The 22,739-nt window shown below is 50.0% G+C and overlaps 9 protein-coding genes across 9 annotated transcripts; 5 read left to right on the top strand and 4 right to left on the bottom strand.

Annotated features, from left to right (window-relative positions):
- Window positions 1-457: 457 nt before the first annotated feature.
- On the bottom strand, window positions 458-2,621 carry CTRU02_205321 (sister chromatid separation protein; the record flags this gene model as incomplete). Its single annotated transcript, XM_036722621.1, has 2 exons — window positions 458-1,058; window positions 1,156-2,621. The coding sequence occupies 2 exons, from the start codon at window positions 2,619-2,621 to the stop codon at window positions 458-460; spliced, it is 2,067 nt and encodes a 688-aa protein (XP_036585517.1).
- A 711-nt stretch (window positions 2,622-3,332) lies between these two features.
- CTRU02_205320 (ubiquinone biosynthesis monooxygenase coq6) lies at window positions 3,333-4,864 on the top strand (the record flags this gene model as incomplete). The annotated part of the gene is made up of 2 exons (XM_036722619.1): window positions 3,333-3,519; window positions 3,570-4,864. The coding sequence occupies 2 exons, from the start codon at window positions 3,333-3,335 to the stop codon at window positions 4,862-4,864; spliced, it is 1,482 nt and encodes a 493-aa protein (XP_036585516.1).
- Window positions 4,865-5,194: 330 nt separating this feature from the next.
- CTRU02_205319 (nadh-ubiquinone oxidoreductase 49 kda subunit) lies at window positions 5,195-6,734 on the bottom strand (the record flags this gene model as incomplete). The annotated part of the gene is made up of 3 exons (XM_036722618.1): window positions 5,195-5,211; window positions 5,266-6,007; window positions 6,066-6,734. 3 exons carry the CDS (start codon window positions 6,732-6,734, stop codon window positions 5,195-5,197), a joined length of 1,428 nt encoding a protein of 475 aa, XP_036585515.1.
- Window positions 6,735-7,282: 548 nt separating this feature from the next.
- CTRU02_205318 (nuclease domain containing protein) lies at window positions 7,283-8,161 on the top strand (the record flags this gene model as incomplete). The annotated part of the gene is made up of 2 exons (XM_036722617.1): window positions 7,283-7,684; window positions 7,739-8,161. 2 exons carry the CDS (start codon window positions 7,283-7,285, stop codon window positions 8,159-8,161), a joined length of 825 nt encoding a protein of 274 aa, XP_036585514.1.
- A 516-nt stretch (window positions 8,162-8,677) lies between these two features.
- Window positions 8,678-11,242, top strand: CTRU02_205317 (serine threonine protein; the record flags this gene model as incomplete). The annotated part of the gene is made up of 1 exon (XM_036722616.1): window positions 8,678-11,242. The coding sequence occupies one exon, from the start codon at window positions 8,678-8,680 to the stop codon at window positions 11,240-11,242; it is 2,565 nt and encodes an 854-aa protein (XP_036585513.1).
- Window positions 11,243-11,491: 249 nt separating this feature from the next.
- On the bottom strand, window positions 11,492-14,537 carry CTRU02_205316 (telomere length regulation protein; the record flags this gene model as incomplete). The annotated part of the gene is made up of 2 exons (XM_036722615.1): window positions 11,492-13,629; window positions 13,691-14,537. 2 exons carry the CDS (start codon window positions 14,535-14,537, stop codon window positions 11,492-11,494), a joined length of 2,985 nt encoding a protein of 994 aa, XP_036585512.1.
- Window positions 14,538-15,427: 890 nt separating this feature from the next.
- On the top strand, window positions 15,428-16,593 carry CTRU02_205314 (nedd8-activating enzyme e1 catalytic subunit; the record flags this gene model as incomplete). Its single annotated transcript, XM_036722613.1, has 2 exons — window positions 15,428-15,464; window positions 15,521-16,593. The coding sequence occupies 2 exons, from the start codon at window positions 15,428-15,430 to the stop codon at window positions 16,591-16,593; spliced, it is 1,110 nt and encodes a 369-aa protein (XP_036585511.1).
- A 231-nt stretch (window positions 16,594-16,824) lies between these two features.
- CTRU02_205315 (DNA-directed RNA polymerases i and iii 40 kda polypeptide) lies at window positions 16,825-17,997 on the bottom strand (the record flags this gene model as incomplete). Its single annotated transcript, XM_036722614.1, has 2 exons — window positions 16,825-17,895; window positions 17,953-17,997. The coding sequence occupies 2 exons, from the start codon at window positions 17,995-17,997 to the stop codon at window positions 16,825-16,827; spliced, it is 1,116 nt and encodes a 371-aa protein (XP_036585510.1).
- Window positions 17,998-19,845: 1,848 nt separating this feature from the next.
- CTRU02_205313 (uncharacterized protein) lies at window positions 19,846-21,429 on the top strand (the record flags this gene model as incomplete). The annotated part of the gene is made up of 1 exon (XM_036722612.1): window positions 19,846-21,429. One exon carries the CDS (start codon window positions 19,846-19,848, stop codon window positions 21,427-21,429), a length of 1,584 nt encoding a protein of 527 aa, XP_036585509.1.
- Window positions 21,430-22,739: the final 1,310 nt, after the last annotated feature.

Raw genomic sequence — 22,739 nt, 5'->3', positions numbered from 1 at the left:
GTGGTTTCGAACCTTTGCCTTACTGACATGTTGCGTGCCAAGAGGCTGTGCGGATGTCCTTTTCCGACCGTCCGTCCCCACTCCTAACTCCGATCATTCCGACATTCTCCGGGCCGAGCATACTATGTTGCCACAACAATGGAGGTGCGACCGGGTCAAACAGTATCGTAAAACCAATCAAATGTAAGAGACACAATTTACTATGCGGGGAAGACACTGCACTCAGTTTTCCAATCTCTCTTCCGATGTTAAAGGTGAAGCAAGCCTGCCTCTAGCAAAGTTATGATGAGTCTCAGAAGCCCTCGAAGGCCGAAGTCGTTTCCGACGCTCGTGAACAATAACATCCTGGAAATTGCACTGCAGAGTTTGATACATTACAAAGGGAAAAATACATGCGATTGTAGTATCTCATTGTGATAAACCATGCCCCGGACGTTCAGGTATAAACCATTTGCGTTTAATAAATTGGCCGCGGCTCTTCCCATCTTGAGTGAGCCCCGGCCTTCTCAGACGCTTCAGGGGTATCTTCGTTCTTGACATCCAATCCCGGCCCCAGAGACATACGGCCGCTCTTGCGCCGCCTCGCAGTGTCTCCCGCGATAGGTCCAATCCATTCCCAGGCGCGACCGACCTCACCGCTACGACCTTCTCTTTGGCTAGTCCGCACATTACTGTTCTGCTCGACTACAGCTCTCACCCGCTTCCAAATACGATCCCGCTCGCCAAGGGAATGCACAGATCGAAGGACGTCATCACGGAGATTCGGCAGAAAAAGCCAGGGGTCGTCGATCTCCTCTTCACCCAGTTCCTTCTGCGTGGCAAGACGAGCCAATACAAGGTCAACCAGTGCTGGAACTTGCGCCACAGTCGCCTTGTGTGACCTGTACTTTGATCTAACGTAAAAGTAGCTGACAATCAAGAGGATTACAGATCCAATTGAGAGTCTATGTCTTGCCAATCCGAGCTTGGCCGAGCGTTTGAGGGCGCAGCCGATTGAAAGGCGAGCGAGAGAGGAGGACGATAAGTAGGCGTTTGAAACTGAGGTGGAATTGGCCTTTCTACTTCAGGCACAACCGGTCTGGTTAGTACACATGTTAGGCGTTTGACGTTATTGATGTTGGGCTGGTTGACGTTGTAAGAGAAATGCTGACTTACTGTGCGATCTCAACTTCCTCACGACCCTTGACATCCCCAATAGCGGCAGCCCAAAGGTCGTCGAACTCCTGCTTATTCATTTTCTTGCTTCTTTTCGCGTTGATCACCTCCTTCAATTCCTCTTCCTCAATTTCCGGGGTCTCCAGGACCTGCCCAGCTTCGCCAACAGATTCGCCGCACTCAAATTGCGCTCGTCTTTCTCGTAATTCCTCAACCGTCTTGTCGGCTACGGCCTTTACTCTTCGTACCTTCTCGCCGTCAGGTTCACATGTAGGTGGCAGCGGAACCAGACCACCGAAAGCAAGTGGGTGTGGCTTCAGGATAAAATCAGGTTCGCAGCGAACAGAAAAGTCCTCATAACAGTAGGCATGCTGCGGGCATGGCTCGCATTGCGGTTCAACTAGTTGCACGGCCCAGTCGGGGACCGGAACATTTGATGGGATAATTTGTGTCGCAGGGCGACCGAGACCACAATATCCTACTGCAACCTTTTCTTGTCGATACCAAGCACCATATGCCCCCAGTAAACTGACAGCCAATGCCCAGAACGGCTTGGCCAAGCTTCTAGGCGGGCGGTTTGGTGCAATCGGACGCGGCGCCAGAGTTCTTTCGCCCCTTACTGCCATCTCTTGTTCCATTTCGAATTGGGCATCCGGAGTGAACTCCTCTCCGGCTTCGACAGGTTCAATAGGAACAGGTTGCAGCTCAGGGGTGTCATCACGTAGCAATCTACTGACAGGAACCTCAAACACCTGAGATTTCTTAGACGACTTAAGCCGATTCTCGAAGTAGTGATCATCGGTCTGCCGTCTTGTGTCAATATCGTAGTTCATCTGGATGTCTTCCGTGTCTGTGGGTTTTCTTCGCCCAACAGGAGTCTTGATCGGTGCGGGTGAGCTACCACTCTGAAAAGGGTTGTCCATTGAAAAGTATTCCGACTCTCTCCGCTTCTTGAAGAAATCTTCTTCCGACTCTTCTGTCTTGATATGCGGTGTGACAGTGCGCTTGCTGCGAATAGACTTGGGAGGCTCCGGCTCAACATAGGGCTCAGGCTCCGCCAGTTGCCGGCTGCTTGCTCGCACCTTCCTCTTTGTTGGGCTGATCGTTGCGGGCGCCTCTTCATGATCAGACTCATTGCTCTTAACACGGGAAGAAGCCTTTCGCGGAGATTTTGACCTGGATGACGTTCTAGGGGGTGGGGGAGCTAGGTCGTAGTCGTCAAAGGACTCGCTTTCGTGGGAGCTTCCCATATCGACGATACCTTTGCTGGATCGCTTTGCTCTCGCCTGCTTTGCTAGGATCTTCCTGGCTTGAGGAACAACTTCATCGTTGAAAAGTTCAATAAGCTGCGGCTTCTTTGCCGTAGCGGGGTACTGAATATCATGCGCCACAAGGATTGATCGGAGACGGGGCACCGTCAGCGACTTGGGGTCAAATCCAGGTTGGAGATATTCGTATTCGTCCATTCTGGTGGTTGGTGATTTGTACAGTAAGAGCGAAAAATGGTTGATTGATGAGTACAATAAAGCAGATATAGCGCCCAATGAAGGGGTAGCTTGTAACGAATTCTGCGCGGGTGAGACACTATGCGATGGTGATGTCAAGAGAGCCCGTGGAGTACCTCTTGCAGCTCTGAACCCTTGATAAAGCGAGACAAGTACGAGTGGCGGGCCCTATGAAAAAGCAGTCGCACGGAGGTTTTGGGGCCTTGATTCTGCGGCCTTGACAGGCGGACACCAGATCTTACCGATGTGTAAAATGCAGGTTGTGCAGAGTATGCGCCTGGTGGACAGATCTTGGTAAAGTCAAACAAAAACCCACTGACGCAAGGAAAAGCGTCGCTGGTGTCTGGGTGCTGTGGCAACCTATGGGGTCATGTGCAAAAAACACCTAGTGTGGGGGCCTAGTGTAGCCTGACAGGGGATGACCTCACTGGCTTTGCAGGGATGATGGATTTCAATCTGCACAGATCATGCACCGCCACTTATTGATTTCCCTCTCACCAGTGGGTTGAATAGCATATGTGGCTGCAATGTGGCGGGCTTTTTTTTCTGAGCTTTCCTTTCACAACCAACTGGAGCTACCCATCGCATTTGTCGCCCATGTGATCATACGTTCCGGACCCCAAAAAACCAGCCCGTCCTGCCAGAAAGTCGTTTCTGACGGCCTGAAGAACAATGGCAGTCCCTCGAGCCTTGTCACGGCCTCGATTCGTCTGCAAGACATGCACCCGCAAGTTTCAGACGCAGACCCGGCGGTCTTTCGCAAGCGCAAGCGCAACCTCGTCCGCCTCTGAACCAGACATATACGATGTCGTCTGCGTGGGTGGTGGGCCTGCAGGCCTCAGCCTCCTGACTGCTCTCCGTAAGACCAACCTTGCTGTAAGTTATGGTATGAATACTAACGTCGTTCAGGGGCCAACCCCATTACGTCTCGCCTCAGGGTAGCTCTCGTCGAAGCCCAGGACCTCTCCCAAATTCGCTCCTGGAAGCTGCCGTCAAGTCAGTTCTCCAATCGCTGCAGCTCCCTTACGCCGACATCAGCGCAATACCTCAACACAATCGGCGCATGGAGCCACATGAAACGAGAGCGTATCCAGGAATATAATGAGATGCAAGTTTGGGACGGCGTCAGTGGTGCAAGGATTGAGTTTGATTGGCCGGCGGGCGCCTCGGCCGGGAATACTATCGCCTACATGTGCGAGAACCTCAACCTGACTTCGGGTCTGCTGAGTCGCCTCGACGAGTTACGCGGCGTCTCGATTTATGATGGTGTAAGAGTCGAGCACATTGGCTTTGGTGAAGAGACTGAGGACTTGGACCTTACACAGTGGCCAGTTGTTCATCTTTCTGGCGGTCAGAGGCTGCATGCGCGACTCCTGATAGGAGCCGATGGCGCGAACAGTCCAGTCCGCACATTTGCCGGCATTAAGGCTCGAGGATGGGACTACGGAAGGCATGGCGTTGTCGCCACGCTTCAAATGGAGGGAGACGGCTGGGGTGGTGAGCACAACAAGATCGCCTACCAGCGCTTTCTGCCAACCGGGCCAGTAGCTATGCTGCCGCTGCCCGGTAATTACTCGACGCTGGTTTGGTCAACGACTCCTGAGAAGGCCGCTTTTCTCAAGAGACTCCCTCCTAAGGAGTTCATCGCCATGGTCAACGCTGCCTTCCGGTTGAGCCCGGTTGACATTGGCTTCATGCACACTCAACCATCCGGCCAAACCGAGGAGCTTGCATGGAGACTTGAGCATACGCCCGTTGACCGTCGCGCGGTTCCTCAGCAAGTTATAGGAGTGCAAGACGGCACGGTGGCCTCTTTCCCGCTCAAGCTGCGGCATGCGGACACATATATTGCCGAACGAGTTGCTCTTGTCGGCGATGCGGCCCATACTATTCACCCGCTGGCTGGTCAGGGCTTAAATCAAGGGCAGGGTGACGTCCAGAGCCTGGTTAATACAATTCAGGCCGCTGTGTCCACCGGCCAGGACTTGGGCACGACACTCTCCCTTGAGCCGTACAACTCAGAGCGCTATGTTGCAAACCACGTTGTGCTGGGTGTCTGTGACAAGCTCCATAAGCTCTATTCCGTGGAGAGTGGCCCACTGGTACCCTTGCGATCTCTGGGCTTGAGTGCCGTCAATGCTATGGGTCCTTTGAAGAAATTCTTCATGGAACAGGCTTCCAGCACTGGCGCGAAGCTCTTTTAAAGCATGGAGGTAGCCTTTGTAACATCACCTTTATACTGCAAACAACTGATCTGGCTGTTTGGTCAAGTATCCTGTACTCTACATACTCCAGATGTATTATATCACGAATACAAGATGCCATTGAAGCCTTGATTTCAATCATGTCATGCCACAAGGGATTCACAGGCCGTAGACCAAAGCCATGTTGCAACCCATAGAGTCTGAAAGAAATTCTTCTAGAAAAGAGAACAAATGCGGTATATACGTCGATGCTCTGTCTCTTCACTCTACAAGTACACAAAAGGAAAGTGATTCCTGACAGTCGTTTTGATTTCCTTCTCCTAAACTACTTTACCGATCAACCTCACCTATCATGCTGTTAGTTGAAGATTCCTCCTGCAATTAGGCTATGAGAAACTTACCGAACACCAAATCCATCGTACCAATAACAGCCACAGCGTCAGCCAGCATATGACCCTTGGAGACGTGGTCGAAGCCACTCAAGTGAGCGAAACCAGGGGCTCTGATGTGGACGCGGTAGGGCCTCTCGCTTCCGTCACTGACGACATAGACACCCATCTCGCCCTTGGGAGCCTCGATGGCAGAGTAGGTCTCACCAGGAGGAACGGTGTAGCCCTTAGTATAGAGAAGGAAGTGGTGAATGAGAGCCTCCATGTTCTCCTTCATGGCGGAACGGGGGGGAGGGGAGATCTTGTAGTCCTCGACACGAACGGGGCCGGCAGGCATCTTGTTCAGGCACTGGTGAATAATGCGCAAGGACTGTCTGAATTCCTCCATACGGCAGAGGTATCGGTCGTAGCAGTCACCACGGACACCAACAGGGACATCAAACTCAACCTGATCGTAGGCGTCGTATGGCTGACTCTTACGAATATCCCAAGGGACACCGGAACCACGAAGCATGACGCCAGTGAAAGAAAGGTTCAGTGCCTCAGCAGCGGAAACCACACCAACGCCCTGGAGACGCTGGATCCAGATACGGTTGTCCGTAAGCATCTCCTCGGTCTCGTCGATACGGTCACCGAACTGAGTTGCCCACTGGTAGATATCATCGAGCAAGCCAACGGGAATGTCCTGGTGGACGCCACCAGGACGGACGTAGGCGGCATGGAGACGGGCACCGGAGACACGCTCGTAGAATTCCTGACGACCGGGTTAGCCGGAAATCATATAATCTGCTCAAAGTAGTAGTTCAACTTACCATGAGCTTCTCACGCTCCTCGAAACCCCACAGGAAAGGAGTCAAAGCACCAACGTCCATGGCGTGCGACAAGACGGACATCAGATGGTTCAGGATACGGGTGATTTCACCGAACAGGGTACGAATCCACTTGGCGCGGTCAGGAATCTCAACATTCAAAAGTTTCTCAACGGCAAGAGCAAAGCACTGCTCGTTCGTCATCATAGAAACGTAATCGAGACGATCGAAGTAGGGTAGAGCCTGGATGTAGGTCTTGTACTCGCAGAGCTTCTCTGTACCTCGGTGAAGCAGACCGACGTGGGGGTCCGCTCTGATAATTTCTTCGCCGTTCAGCTCGAGAATCAGACGCAACACACCGTGAGCGGCGGGATGCTGAGGACCAAAGTTAACCGTGTAGTGACGAATCTTTCGATCCTCAACGGATTCCTCTGCAGTCTTCAATGCAGCACCGTCCTGTCCCTGTGGTCGCACAATGCTGTAGGGGTCGGCGGCCGAAGAGAAATCGGAAGCAACAGGCGTGAGCCTGGTTCCCTCGAATTGGGAGGAGGCATCGGCATATCGGCGTAGGTAAGTTGTCGAGAAGGGTCGGGCGGCGTTGAAGGAGTTGGCTGCCGGTCGCAGACATAACCTCTTGGCGCTGCGGCCAGCGAGTCGGTAGAGGCCTGCCATCGTGTTTTTGGTATGAAGAGACGGCTTCAAAAGAGGTCAAGGAGATATATGCCTCCAATTGAGCCTCCTTTATTGTGCCAATGGCTGATTGCCGGCTAGGATAAATGGAGGGGATTCGCCTTCGAAGTTGTGTAGTGTGGCCGTCATGTCCCGAAAGCTCGACGTGAGTAGAAACTAATTGCCTCACGCTGATTGGCCTAACGGAGCGTAGTTTTGCCGCAGCCTTTCACGTCTGAACAGTGCACACTGTGTGGTACACTGTTTAAGCTACCAGGATCAATCTCAATTGACACAGAGCTCTCTAACGCGTGCACCTAGTCCTGTAGCTAGCATTCAGAGGTAAGGATACATTTGGTCTGTCAAGATTTTACTCCATAAATCATGATTGGAAGCTTTGGACTTTTATGGCACTCGTCATTGTCCAATGGGATTCAACACTTAGTTCCAATTCTTTCTTCATAGTTAACTGACGCACACTCCAGATAGCCAGCCTCATCATTGCCAGTAAGAGGATCGGGCTCAGAACTCTCTCCAAAGAGTGCTCGAAAATGCAATGGCCGTTTAACTCTTCTAGCTCAGGGAAAGCGCCCGCGCCATCCAAGCCTGAAGAAGATGGCAAGGATAGCAAACGCAACAAGCCCACCACGTGGAATGACCTCCTCCCACAACCTGATCCTCCGTTACAAGCCGCCAAGGAATGGGCCCCTGTTTTCCTGACAACCGTTGTATCACTGGGTGCATTCATCTTCTATCAATCCCGTCTGCGTCGGTTTCCCAGCGCGGGTCACATTCAACCTGACTTATTCAGGAAACGAACTCTGTTTGGCCGGGTCACTAGTGTGGGCGATGGCGACAACTTCCACATGTTTCACACCCCTGGAGGGAGACTTGCTGGGTGGGATTGGTTGAGAAAAGTCCCTAGTACAAGAGCTGCACTGAAGGGCAAAACGGTACACACCATATAAATTGATTTTTTTGAGGCATCGCTGATAGGAGCCATCTAGATACCTGTGAGGCTGGCTGGAATAGACGCCCCGGAGGGTGCACACTTTGGTCGACCCGGTCAACCAGGTGCTAAAGAAGCCTTGAAGTGGTTGACTGATTACATCCTGAACCGACGGATCTGGGCACGGATTCACAAGCGCGACCAATACGACCGAGTCGTCGCAACCGTCTATGTCAGGCGGTTTCTGTTGAAGAAGGACGTCGGGCTAGAGATGCTGAAACGAGGCCTGGCAACAACGTACGAGGCAAAATCCGGGGTGGAATGGGGAGGTTTCGAAGAAGTATATAAAGTTGCAGAGGCAAAAGCCAAGGCTAAGAAACTTGGTATATGGAGTGGTAAGGCAAGCGATTTTGAGAGCCCCAGAGCCTATAAGACTAGAGTCAATGAGGCAGAACAGAAGAAGACTGGCTGGTTCTTCTGAAAAGGCGATCGTCAAAATACAGTATCCTAATGAGATATAAGTCTTGATGAAATACTGAAACTTCTATATACATATATTGTTATACTATTAACCCGGCGGTGCGATTGCTGTTGGGCTCTTGTGCCACTTGTAATAATGCCATCAGACAAGACCGTGAGATATAAGATCGACTAACGATTGTTGCTGGCTGTGGGGCTTTGTTTAATTGCATACCCTTATATCTGAGTTTTGTGTGCGATTCTCTAATTGGCTGGAAACATCCTCAACTCGTCCCCTTGTGCTGTGCCTACGTGCCTACCCCCTGTGTTTGACCTGAACTTTAGCGTATCAGGTGCCTCGGTGAACAGTCCAACCTCTCTACAATACCATCGAGCGACTTCAGTGGTGAATACAGTACGACCAAGGAAACATCATTCTGACTTTTTCGCACTATTTTCTTGTTCGCTTTCTATCTAGGTTACGGAGAAGGAGGGTCTGCCTCTACCCACCGTGTCCGGCGGTGACTACTCACTCAAGATGTCGCTCCAGGTCAGGGGTCCCGATTTCTCGGTGACCAAACAGAAGGCCCTTGAAGATGCAAAGAAGATGCAAGCCGCGGTAGATGAGGAAGTGACCAAGGCAGGCCAGGACAAACCGCCCTACCTTCTCAATGAGCTCATCGGAAAAGGAAGTTTTGGCCGCGTCTACAAAGCTACCGATATTAATACGAGTATGCTCGTCGCAGTCAAGATTATTGACATCGAAGAGAGCGACACCGTCAACCCCAAGCTTGCCGACACATTCAAGGAATTTCTGGCTGAGGTCAATGCCCTGAAGTTACTTAGTGACAGTGGTGCAAAGAACATAAACCACGTCATCGATGCCTTGCCAGTCGGCCAGTCTATGTGGATGATTACTGAGTACTGTGCTGGTGGTAGTGTGGCAACGCTCATGAAGCCAACAGCCCCCGGCGGTCTGCAAGAGAAATGGATCATTCCAATTCTGAGAGAGGTTGCTGAGGCTGTTTTTTGGGTTCACCGTCAGGGAATCATTCATCGAGACATTAAGTGCGCCAACGTTCTTGTCACCGAAGCTGGTGGGGTGCAACTCTGCGATTTTGGAGTTGCTGGTGTGATCGAGACAAAGTTCGACAAACGATCAACATTTATAGGCACGCCTCATTGGATGGCACCTGAGCTTTTTGATCAGTCGACTTCATACGGTACAGAAGTGGATATTTGGGCGTTCGGCTCCATGGTGTATGAAATCGCTTCTGGTCTTCCGCCAAACGTCATGGCAGGAGTTGATGTATACCAACTCGGAAACTACATCAAAGCGCATACTCCTCGGTTAGATGGTGACCAATATTCTGAACAACTGAAGGATCTGGTGGCATACTGCTTGGAAGAGGATCCTTCCAAACGACCAACGATCGAAGAGGTACAAAAGCATCCCTACATCGCCAATACAACCCCGCAGTATCCAGCCTCATCGCTCGCGCTACTAGTCAGAGGTTTCAAATTATGGGAGTCGCAAGGTGGCAGCCGGAAGTCTCTTTTTGCCCCGGGAGGGGCTCAAGGGATTTCCGGCATGGATGATTCTGATTTCTCCTCTACTGCGCTCGCAAACGACGAATGGAATTTCAGCACGACCATGGCTTTCGACCAACAAGTCTTCCAAGACACAGATGCTCAGGCTGTCTACGATGTGTATGGCTCAAATGTAGACTTCGATCCTGGGTTTTTAGACGAAATGTCGAGAGCTAAGCCGAAGGGACGGAGAAGACCACCGCCTCAACAACTTGCTGCCATGAAGGCCCCCCTTGAAAAGGTTTTCGACCCGAATACTATATCCAATTATGAAGACAACTCTCGGGCTTATTATGGGAGGCCGATGCCCCCGCCAACTTCAGATCTTCCGCTCAGGGACGATTCTCTCCAGTCAATGACTGTAAGGGAATCTCTCATTGATCTTGACGCTTCTCTCAATGGTAGTAATCTCGCCAATTTTGTGGATATGAACACCATTCGAGCTGGGGGGCCACGTGTATCTGTCGATTACCATATGGGAGACGAGCCGGACTTCAATAAGCCGCCTTTGAGTGACCCAGCCGATTTGAATCCGAACAGAAGGACACAAGACTGGAAATTCCCTTCCATGGCGCCACCGGCATCTGCAAACCCTGAAATGTCTAGGTTTCCTTTCAACGACGACCGCTCTGGGCCAAGTTCGGCATCCCGACCGCAGATGTTCCATCACCAGACTGATCCTGTTCCCGCCCCTAATTATGGCGGTGACCTGATGGTCCCCCGGTCGAACTCTCAGATGAACAATAGAGAATCATCTGGAAGCTTAATCGACCTCGACGAGCTTATGGTTCCGCAAACAAATAACCAAGACAATCGCATATCGACTGGCAGCCTGATTGACCTTGATATGGGTCTGGCAGACCCAATGCCGGAACTCACTCGTCCTTCTACGGCCAATTCCGACGCCGTCTCCGTGAGTGGTTCGGATATTGGTCTCGCTAACCCTTTTGATCTGGAGCGACATGCTTCCTTGTACGTCCCGGTGTCCAATCGAGAGCCTTCTATTTACGTTCCTGCGGGCAATCGGGAACCTTCCATCTATGTTCCCACATCAAACAGGGAGCCCTCGATATATGTCTCCGACGATTCTGACTTTGCGTCGCGAATCCCCAAGGATGATGATCTAGGTCTCGTCGATCTTAACCTAGCTGACCCAAGTGCCACGGTTCGCCCTTCTAATGCCCAATCTGGTCTACGACTTAACACCCACCAGTCGTTCAATAGTGCCGACTATTCAGATCCAGAGTTCTTGACTCCCCAGCAAGCCGCACAGCCTGCTTTCCCTCCTGGGGTTCCGCGATCGACAAATCGCGGATCTCTACCGTTACCACCCCCTCCGGCACCGCCCTCAGTAGAGGTAATGCAGGGCTCGGCCAGCGCGGATGCGGTAAAGGAAGAGTTAAGAAGAATGGCGATGAGCTTGGGCGAGCATCTAAGCCACGCAAATCAGTATCTATCCACATTGCCTGTACGCAAGGGTGGAAGGCAGGACCTGATGGGTGACACGACGTAAAGGAGGCGAAGCTGGAATTTGATTTCATTTGCGTACATGGGTGATGATAGCGGCAAGCGTACCTCACATGCAATGATGGTGTTTAGGGGTCAGGCACACGATGACTGGAAGTGTACGAATAATTACCTTGTTTAGATGATTCAGAATATAAAGATAGCCTTTTAGGCGAGTAAAAACTATAGCTATACTCTATTATCGAGACCAGTCACTCCATGAGGCACTTCCTTCATTTTTGTTGTCAACTTTGTCCTATGAGAACCCGATCATGTCACCTAACAACAAGGCACGATACTTCTCCGTCGCCTCCTGCAACTTGATGAGCACCGCAGCAGCAAGCATCTTAACGTCGTTTTCCTCTCCACCGTCGTCGCCGCGTGTACCATTGAAAATGCCGCTTACCCACTCCTGCGTCTCAACGATCTCGCGTGGGTGTGCCTCACAAAGTCGCCGCATATCCGTCGCCTCATTTACTTCCAACATCGCTGCCAGTGCAACAAGAAGCGCATATGTCCCTGGAACGTCGCCCGAAACATGGGCACGCACGCCTAGAAGCAAGTCCCACAGCTCAGCAGTCATTTGCGAAAGGGCTAGTGTCGCGGGGCCGGCCGAGTGAATCAGCACGGCTAGAGTCTTCAGATAGAGAGATAGGAGGTATGACTGGATGAAGACACCCGAGCGAGCGGAATGCGATCGCAGGGCATGTTGGAGGCGTGCGGTCAGGGGAAAGAAAAAGGATGTGCTTAACACCGAGGCTGTGGTGTTGGGTATGGAATGGAGGCCAGTCCTCTTGTTCGAAGTTCTGCTCTGAAGACGAGAGGTAAAAGATGAGAGTTTAAGAGCGTCAGGGCCGGTTGTTGCGTCTGCGGCGTTTGCGGCAATGGGGGCCATGAACGCGGATGTTAGAGAGCTAGCTATGCTATCGAGAGCATTGGAGGGTAGGGCCTTCAAAGTTGCCGAAGAAGAGAGCCGGTTTGATGCAGTGGAGGGGTCGAGGTAAAGGGCCTCCATCTTGTCAGGAAGTCGTTTAGAGGGGAAGGATGCTGCAGCCTTGTAATCTGAAATGTCAAATCCGGCGAGCTCGCGGGCGCTGAGGCCAAGAATGATGAGGATCGAGGCACGCTGGGAGACGGAGTAGTCGCCGTCAAAAAAGGTCTTCGCAAACCACTGTCCCATCTTCTTTGGCTGCGCGACAATAATAGCCGTCATGCCCTGAAGGCGAAGACTCCAGAAATCTCCAATCTCGAACTTGTCTTGCAACCCGACGAGAAGTGTGGCCAACTCTTCAGCATGAGAAGTGACTTCTGTTCCAAAGTTTGCTTTGCGGCGAATCAGAAGCGGAGCAGTGGCCAAAGCCAACTTTTGCTTATCGTAGTTGTCTGTATCACGGAGGTATGCGATGAGGTCTCGGATATATACAGGAGCCTTGGGCTTGTCCCGACGAAGGAGTGTCGGATCCTCATCCGAGTCTTCTGGGTCGTCAATAGGCTTGGCATAGGGAACAAGATCTTCATCTTCGCTCTCAGAGTCGGTAACCTCCTGGATGATGAATTTAGATGAAGCAGCAGCTGGTTGCTTATTCGGCTTTGCTGCGGGTTTCGATCGAAATGGGTTTGTTATCGGCGCTTCATTCTTCTCGTTTTCTACCACGGTATTCGTAATAAGGGAGTCAATAGGACCGACCTGGTCCGTTACTCTGACCAGGTCCTTGTAAAACCGGGCTTCATCGCTTCCCATTTCCTCCATCTTGAAGTCTAGTCGCTTCTCGTTACCGTCGATAAGGCTCGAAAGCGTCTCGCCCACTGCCAATCCCAGGAACCTGGCTTTTTCTTGAGAGGCGCCGATTCTGTTAGATATGGCGTTCAGATAGCTGGCAGACCGCATCAAAATTTTAAGTTTCAAGGGTGATAACTTGCTGACGTAGCCAGCACTTAGAAGCAAAACTTGAGCGTGGGCTTGCTGTTGCAGTACCGGGGAATGCTTAATGTAAAGTTGGTCACCAAACTGGGTAATGCTTTTTTCGAGTACCAGATTGATGCACTCCTTATCCTGTGCTAATGCAGCCAACACCGCACGCCTGATGCCGATACCGTCGCCGAGACCGGCACCAGTTGAACTGGTCAACCAAGAGATCAGGTGAGTTTTCCGATTCTCTTCGTTTGAGATCAGTCTGTCGATGACACCAGCAGCGGCAGATATAGTCGAGTTGGGTTCTGGATTCTCGGCTTCATCCAGACCATTAAGAAACACTTCAGACAGGTGCTTCAGCACCGCAAAGATAACCCGTTTCTGTTCTAATTGGGAGAATTGACCAAACAGTTTAAAAAAGGCTTTGCGACTATCCTCTTGGCCGAGCAACATATCTTGAACAGACTGTTTCAGGAGACTGTCTGGCGCAGGGTTAGTAAGTCAAGTTTCGCTAGAGAAATGAACTACCATTGGTGAACTTACCAGAGTAGCCCAGGCGAAGAGCTCTAGTAAAGATTTCAGTACAAAGTTTGACATCATCTGACGAAATATCACATTTAGCCCAGTATTCGATGCTTCTTCCAAGCCACTTGCTGTACTGCTGTCCGTCCGCAATCCAGTGGTTCCTCCCTGCCGTTCTATCTGGGTTGGCAGTAGCATCTGCTTCAGCTGCGACCGACACAAGCCGTCCACCGGCGATCAGAGAGGTAAACTCGTGGGCCATTGGGCGTCTTTTAGCTGCCACATTCAGGCCAGTGCTGCTTGCAACCCACAGCGCGTTAAGATAGTCGTCTTTGCCCAGGACGGCTGAGCAAACCTCGAGGAGGATGTTTAAGTTGAGCGCCAGGTCTGGTCGCTTAACATCTTTGGCGCTTGCCTTGCACTCTTGAACCAACGCCTTCAAGCGTGTTATGGCGGCATTAAGACCTGTGACATTCCTCAAACACCTCAACAGCAGCTCGAGGTCGGCTAGACTACCGGAATCGCGGACCCCAGAGGCTGAAGATGCATCTTCTTTTAACAGGGGCCAGTAATTAGGGACAATCTCCGAAATGATGCATTGAATGATTTGTGAAGCCTCAGGACTTGGCGTTGAGATGCTGAAGCCTGAAGCGCATATGTGTCCGTGATCGATAGACCTCAAGACAGCTATGAGAATGTCATAGTCTGGTTGGTTTTTCAAAGTTTCTAAAGCAACTTCAACGGTCGTAATCTCGTCAACATTTGTGATTTCTTTGGGTGTCTTGCTCGGGTTCAACTCCTGTAGCAAGCCATTCTCAGGCCTCGCCTTTAGATAGGTTGTGCTGACTGGAGTGAAGAAATCGTCCATTGCAGTTGAGTTACCTATCAGTCGGGAATGAATTGAGCATGAGGATCGTTGAGAAACCACCAAATCTAATATTTGGCTTTGGTAAGTCCTCAGGACGTATGATTTTCGGCAAATTTGGGCTGTCTCGAGACCACGACTGCGATTAAGGCTAGAAACGCTTTCGATACAGGCAATCAAGAACTGGTCTTTCTACCAGTAGCTGAAATGTAGGCAGCTTACAGATCAAAAGACGGACACCTGAGAGCTTTAGCACATTTCCATTCACCCCACCGCTCTCGGGACACCCCTGGATAACCCACCGAAGATGCTGCGTAGTCTCCGATAACGCTTATCGTGCACGGACCCAAATACAGGCACCGCCTATCTATCCCTACCTATTTCATCATGCCATGCCGGCCCCTCTACCTCCCAAAACACAGCTTCATCCAGCGACAGCAATCGTTCGTGATTGCTACCTCTAGTGCGTTGTCACATCCGAGCTCGACCATATTTCCGTCCCGAAAAATGGCTACCGAAGCTTCCGTTGCGGTAGCCACAGGCCCGCCATTTGTCAGTAAAGTGGACGAGGGGAAACGATGGTACGCCAACTGCCACTATCACGGTATCCTCTGCTGGTCGCTGATCCGAACTTCAGGACCTACCTAGACAACATCCGAAAGAACCCCGGTCCCTTTAGCGACCCTGACGTCGCCGGAACACAAGAAGCCTTTGAGCAGTTTGACAAGATCAAAGTTTTGTAAGCTAGACAAAAATTGAGTTATGTTGCAATCCTGCTAACATGGGGTTTGGTAGAGTTATGTTTGTGCTTCCCCTCGTCATCACAAGGCGTCCCGACTGACATTCGTAGTGGTGCTGGTGGCTTGGGCTGTGAAATCTTGAAGAACTTGGCTATGTCAAAATTCAAAGACATCCATGTTATCGACATGGGTTAGTCTAGCCAGCTTCAAGTGCCTGTATGTATAGGACTGACAAGAGCGGTCCAGACACCATCGACATCTCGAACCTCAACCGACAATTTCTCTTTAGGAAATTTGACGTAGGCAAGTCTAAGGCCGAGTGCGCAGCCCAGTTTGTCATGCGTCGCGTCAAAGGCGTTACGATAACTGCACACAACTGCCGTATCCAAGACTTCGACGCCACTTTCTATAAGCAGTTTCAATTTGTCATCTGCGGCCTGGACAGCATTGAGGCGAGAAGATGGATCAATGCCATGTTAGTTTCAATAGCCGAAGAGGGCGACGACCCTGACTCCCTTATCCCCATGATAGATGGTGGTACAGAAGGTTTCAAAGGCCAGGCTCGTGTAATCGTTCCATCGATTACGTCCTGTATCGAATGCCAGCTGGATATGCATGCACCCAGAGCTGCTGTTCCTCTTTGTACCATCGCCTCAATTCCGCGTCAACCGGAACACTGCATCGAGTGGGCGCATGTTATCGCATGGGACCAAGAGAAGCCCTTCCCTCAATTGGACAAGGATGACCCTGCCCATGTTTCGTGGCTTTACCAGAAGGCCCTCACACGTGCAGAGGAGTTCAAGATCTCCGGTGTCACTTACGCCCTGACACAAGGCGTCATTAAGAACATCATTCCAGCCATTGCGTCAACAAATGCTATCATCGCGGCAGCATGTTGTAACGAAGCGTTTAAGCTCGCAAGCTCTGCCGCACCAACGCTGGGAATGGAAGAGAACTATATGATGTACTCTGGTAACGACAGCATCTACACATATACTTTCAAACACGAAAAGAAAGACGACTGTCCTGTTTGTGGTAATCAGTCGCGTCCGTTAGAGGTCGACCCTAGTAGCACCCTTCAGGACCTTCTGGACTCATTCGCTATTCGTCCCGAAGCTCAATTGAAGAAGCCTTCGATCAGAGGAGAGGGAAAGACGCTCTACATGCAGTTTCCGCCCAGCTTGGAAGAAAAGACACGTGCAAATCTCCAAAAAACTATCAAGGATCTTGGGCTGGAAGATGGACAAAATGTGGTTGTTACAGATCCTGCTTTCCCTCTTGAGTTCAACTTTTACCTGCGGTTCAAACAAACTGCGTAACCCACCGGCGAACTCAATGATTAATGGAGGGACGATAACGACAGCATGATGTGTCCGAGACGGACATTTAGAACATGGCGCGATATGTGACAACAATAACGGGGTTGGCTGCATGGAACATCAGGAGAATAAATCAACGATGAATTAACTTTTTGCTTTCCATTGCCAGCCAGCCGTTACAAACCAGAAACCACGGGATATCTATAGATATGGTACATGTGCAGTGAAGCTTCATCTAACCATGTTGATGACCTGCTGCTCAAGACGGATACACCTCGTCTTGAACTGCTTAACTGACTCCAAAAACAATTCATCGCTGTCCCACTGCCCAGTGCTTTCAATGGAGAAAATGAAGTGGTCGCGCACCCGGCCAAGCTTGACTTTGCCCTCGAATTCGGCGTGACGCAAGCATTCACGGCTGACAGTGTCCTTCATGGCGTCCCTGACAACCGCCTTCTTCTCGCCCTCATGTCCCTCGTAACCGCTGCCTGCAATGGCAGCCTCCTTCTTCGAGACCTTCTCGATACCAATGACGCCCTGTGGGAAGCACTTGGCAAACTTCTCAGCATCCTGGCCCAGAATTGGTCGCGTGATATTGATAGTAGGCATGAGTCGGTATGAGGCGGTGGCGACGGGGGAAAATTTTGCATGGTCGGCGCCAATACCCTTATGCATGTGCATATCGAGCTCTATGCACTGTCCCGGCCTCAACTTAGCGATGAGGATGTCCGGGTTGACGGGCCGGATAGCGTTCTCGCCAGAAAAGAACTCCACCTGGCGGCCTATGGGAACAAACTCAATGTCCTTAGCATAGACATTCGCATTCCTGAAGGCCACATTTGGGTCGGTCTCATTAGGCGAGGCGTCCGGGTTGCGAGTACACTCGACGCGCAAGCGCAGCTGTACAGTGTTGTAGTCAAAGGAGCCCTTGCCACCCTGCTCAGGTTTGCGGTACCATTTGATGAACTTATGGATTCCTTCCGGGTTTCCGGTAAATGGGATTAGACCAAGGCGGTGAGCAAGAACTTCGTCCTGGATGACGGAGGTGTTGTTCTCGATGTAGACGTTCTCGATGGCTATGGTTGGGATCTCAGCGATAAGAGTACGACGGAAGGCGTTGGCGATTGAGGCGTCGACACCAATAAGGGAGAAGGAGGCATCGTGCTGGCTGTTGTGGTGGAACTGGACGCGGAAATTGTTTGCGAATTTCTCGAGGTCCCAGGCGTGATCCTCGCCCGGATACGTGCCCGGGTAGTCGGTCGAGTTTACATCGGTAACAGTTTCCTTGTTGATGCCGACTATCTGGAGTACAATGGATTAGATAAATTGATAGAAGAGATCAAAAACTTCTTCACTTACTCTCCGCCGGTCCAGCTCGGCTTGACTGGGTGTGATGGGCGCCATGGTGGGGTTTGTCACTATGGCTGAACTGCGAAAAGTTGCGATCGATAGATGGGAAATTTTTTGAAGGACCCCTCTATCTACACCGAGAGCGTGCAGATTACGTACACACCCGTTGTTCATATTACTACCCCTTCTCGAAAAAAAGACCCATGAGTAATAGTGGGGCCGCATCTGCCATGGCAATAATGTATTTTTCCTCCTTCGAGTTGACGAATGCCGAAACCCCATCAAGAAACACCCATTCTAGCTCAAAAGCCTGCTACTGAAGGCTCGACACCCAATGCTTTCCAATTCTCTTTAAAAATCCTGGTGTCTTTAATCTTTCTTAGAAATGTGCTGCTGGGTATCCACTGAACTCATTGTTCTCTTTCCATGGCCTCCTGATCAACCCTATGTAACTCCTAATTTTGTAATTGTGTCTGTACTTGTTCACTATTGGATACCTTTCCTCAAGTATCCTGAGTAAAACCACACATGTGCACTATAAACGACGCAAACATAAAAGTTACGATGATTGACGGTGTATTAGAGGCCAATGGCACGGCTCCTTGACGTAATTACCCAACCATCAAGGGGCTTTGATTCCGATCCCGACGAGGTTGACAAGAAACAACATAATGCTGCGATACGTGTACTGACAGCTCAGATTTGAACAGGGGGTTTAATGACGATCAAATCATATAGAAATCGGCTTACTTTCCATTTGCATGGGACTGATTAGGACTGAGCAGCGCCATCAGTGTCCGCGGGGCAAACCTTCCCTTACCTGCCTCATGGCGCAGTTCATTCAAATTGTTGTTTGGCTCATGGCAAACCTGATCCATTCAAGTCAATCTTTGCTGCTATCAAAGCCAGACTGAATCCTACTTTTTGACAGACATTTCAGGTTGTATTGTTGATTTTGACCCAGATAAACCTCTTTTAGTGACATGTTTTTTTGTCGCTCTACTTACATTTGGTAGGCTCGGCTTTCGTTGGCAGATTGGGATGCTAAACGTGGTATATCTTGATTTAATTGATTCCAACTAATGGTTTCTGGTGAAAGCACTTCTCAGAGTCATACAGCAAGTCATGGCTATCAGCGTGCTGTGCTGGTTCACGTGGTACAGCACCCACGTTCCAAGTAAACATTGCTGCTTTTCAAAGAGAGTTTGCCTCATGCTCCTACAGTCGTTCAATCGAGCAATACTTGTAATGTACAATTTTATTTAACGATGTCTTTTTCTCAAACTAGATAGTGAAGAACCGAACATGCACCGTCGCCACAGTGACGAGGGCTCTCACTTCATCAACGAGAAACCATTTATCATCTCAAGTGACCCAACATCCAATGACAAACCCGCTTTCGAGAAACACTGCGACTCAAGTGAATTCGACCTATACTGGATTCTGCTCCCCCAGAAAAATCAACAAGCAAAAAAACAAGGCCATTGTTCCTTCCCCATTTCATATAACAAAGTGACAGGCTTAGTTTCTTCCAGCAGCCCATCTCTTGCACCGATCTCCGCCTTACAAATCTCGATGTTGCTCATTAGTGAAAAAAACCACCATATTCGAGACCTTCAAATGTCAAGAGAAATACAAAAAAGTCGCCTTTCCATGCTCTTTGGCTCCAACAAAGAAGAATGTGAAGAAAGCATTCAGACTTTAAAGTCCACATCACAAGAGCCATCCAGGTTCGAAAAAGACTTATCCACAACCACAGAAAAACCTCATCAGATATCATCTCCAAGCATCATTCATCAAATGGATAACAGTGCCAAGCCGGTCGGGAATCCAACCTCGACTGAAGCGGCCGAAACTTCAGCGGTTACCGCCGAGGACCTAATGAAGCCAATCGCTTCATATATGACCAACCCCACAGTCCGAAGATCTGACTTTGATTTGGGAACATCAGTTGGCGGCAAAAGACTAGAACGGGAAAGTCCTTTCAATGTCAGCAGCTCAGAGGCGGCGTCACCCCTATCCACCACAAACCAAATCTCAAAAATATCAGCTCACCGGCACAAAAAAGCCGAGACCGTTTTCGAGTTGAACAAAAAGGAGCCAGCTGGCGTTGGTCTTCTTTCATCTGCCTCTTACAAACCACTCACCAAGAAACGCCGTGATAATAAGTCAGTCGACAGGAGCGAAACCGCAACCCCCATCGATCGGCAGGAAACTCAGCCCAAACTCTTGGAATCGAATTCGAAGCAGACAGAGAAGAATTCGCACCTCCCGTCCACAGCATTCATTGCATCTAATCCCCCTTATGACTTTCCAAAGACCACACCCGATGGCAAGAAACTCATCGACAAGAAAGTCCGTTTTTCTGCTGCGACAACCAGCGAAACTAATAATGACACAGAGTCAGAGAAGTCTGGCCAAACTTTGAGAGCAGAACTGGAAGGAAAACAAGTTGTTGTCCCGTCATCGCTGTCACCTGCCATCTGGGATAAGAGCTCTGAGCCGAAAATATGGCTGAAAGAAGGCAAGCCTACTCTCTTCCAACCAAGCAAAGAGCCTGGGTACTATACCTGTCCCCTCTGGTCCCGGCAGTACCCGGAGATCTTTTCGGATGATCCAAAGGTGAACCCCTATGCAGCTAACTGCGCGGCAAGTATCATTACTGGGGATGACAGTCAATCGTCTTCTACTTCCAATGCGGCAAACAATAACACTTTCACCGCAGGAAGAAAAAAAGCCGAGGAAGTTGAATTTAGAGATGCGGAGTGCAATAAAATTCATTCGCCGCCTCTCGCCAGCCACCAAAGTATTACAGTTCCACCCCCTACACCTCCGGGATTCAACTATCCGCCTGTCTATAGAAATCGCGTTGTCCTGGAGGTAGGCGGCCGTCGTTTTGTCTCTTCAATAGACGTCCTTGAACGGAGTCCCTACTTCAAGCATCTATTCTCCGTTCCTTTTCTAGAGTGGTACCGAGACGGCATTTTGCATATTGACAACGACCCTGATCTCTTCGGACATATCCTTCGTTACCTGCGCACAGGAAGCTATCCCTTCTTTTGGGATGCATGTAACGGCTTCGATTATGCAATGTATGCCATGGTTCTGCAACAGGCTCGGTACTACTTGCTTCCGAAGCTCGAGGCATGGATCATAAACAAGAAGTATCTGAACGTTGTGCAAACCGAGGTATTGCACCAAAAGACAAGTGTTGGTCTAGTAAAAGAGTGGGATTCGAAGCTGACATTGAACGACAATGATTCGTACGAGATTTCTGGTGTTGTTACGTCCAGTAGGAACACTAACGTGCATCATGGCGCGGTGATGGGATCTGATTTTGGTAAGATTTACAATTCAGAGGAGCGAAGGGTTGCACTAGAGGAGGAAGCCATGAGTGTCGATTGCATCCAGGTATTTACAACGATGAAGAAAACGGAGGTAAATATTGAGATGTTGCGCTGTGAATACGAGTCGCAGGCCCCATGAGAATGAGCTCATAGTGGAATGGGATGGCAGACATATCTAGCCTAATGATTGCGTACCATTATGATTTTGGTAGAGGAATGAAGAAACGTTCATCGGCCAGCAGAATGAATCCGAGGAACATCCACTAGAGAACCCACTTGGTTGAACGGTTGAGTTTCTTCTAAGATCTTTACCGTCATTGACGTTGCACATCCCAGGCAGATTCATCTTCTCGGATCTTCACTATATCTTTAACTTATGACCGTTAAACTCCGAAGTTCAAATGAGAAGTTTAAGTGTTAGCAGAACTCAACTCGGCGGCATTCTCGGCTTGGGCTTCTAAAAGCCCTTCAAAAATAGATCTTGGATACCTGGCTAGATATAAGCTGCCTCCAGGTATCTTCAAATAACATACAGTGTAGTATCATCATTTTCGGTGCTTCTGTAACCCAGTTGGACTACTTTTGGGGCGCTGAATCTATGTTAGTTGCTGGTAGTTACCGCTGACCGTGGAATTCACAACATCTCAGAGTTGCCCGGCTTACTTGGACAGCCCAGCTCATATTCGCCCCTATTCCGCTTTCAACTGGCGCCGTCGTTTATGATATTAATTTCCAATCAATTTGCCATCAATTGATATGACTCTCGACGAATTGTTCTATTCGCCCGGAATGACTCGAACACAGACACGCCGCAAAGGCTGTGTTCTCTGCAACAGATAGCATTCTTCTTCCAGCACGGTCACTATCTTCCAGTGTATTGTTTTTCATGCAAGGAAGCTATAAGACATTTAGAAGACGCCAGGGAAAGATATCTTCCATGCATGCACACAATGGCGGGCGACGGCTAGAGATAGATATACCGAGGGAATCGCGATAGTTATTTCACAATTACCTTTATTTCTTTTGCCGTATCACGCTGGGATGTTTCGGACGCAGCATAGTCACTTGCAACAAAAGCTCGTCTTGCAGGGTTGTAGATGGTGACCGCGCGGCTTATCAAGCGCCGACAGCCTGTGAGTGCGTGCTGTTAAGCCTAAAACTTAATTCGAGATCTACCCTGTGGTGCCTTCCCATAGTTTTTAAAGACTTATTCAGTTGAATGAGGGCAACAAGTGAACTGGTGAATTTAACGTGATTTTCTAGTGGAAATATGCTTGGAACTTCTCCTGATATCTGCGGCTAAGTCAGTGGTATCGTTATAGTGAAGTGCAAGAGAATGGAAGGTCTCTGCAACTCTCCTTTGTAAGTATTTTACAGGCAATTTTGTAGCAGGCTACTGGTATTCCGTTTGACCCGTTTGTTGAAGGCTGGCCGAAGCGCGTTGGGGTA

Source organism: Colletotrichum truncatum (assembly GCF_014235925.2).
Source record: "Colletotrichum truncatum strain CMES1059 chromosome Unknown Contig_0003, whole genome shotgun sequence".
In the NCBI taxonomy this organism is placed as follows: domain Eukaryota; kingdom Fungi; phylum Ascomycota; class Sordariomycetes; order Glomerellales; family Glomerellaceae; genus Colletotrichum; species Colletotrichum truncatum.
The sequence above is the reverse complement of the archived record's forward strand: the minus strand, read 5'-3'. Positions and strand labels throughout refer to the sequence as shown.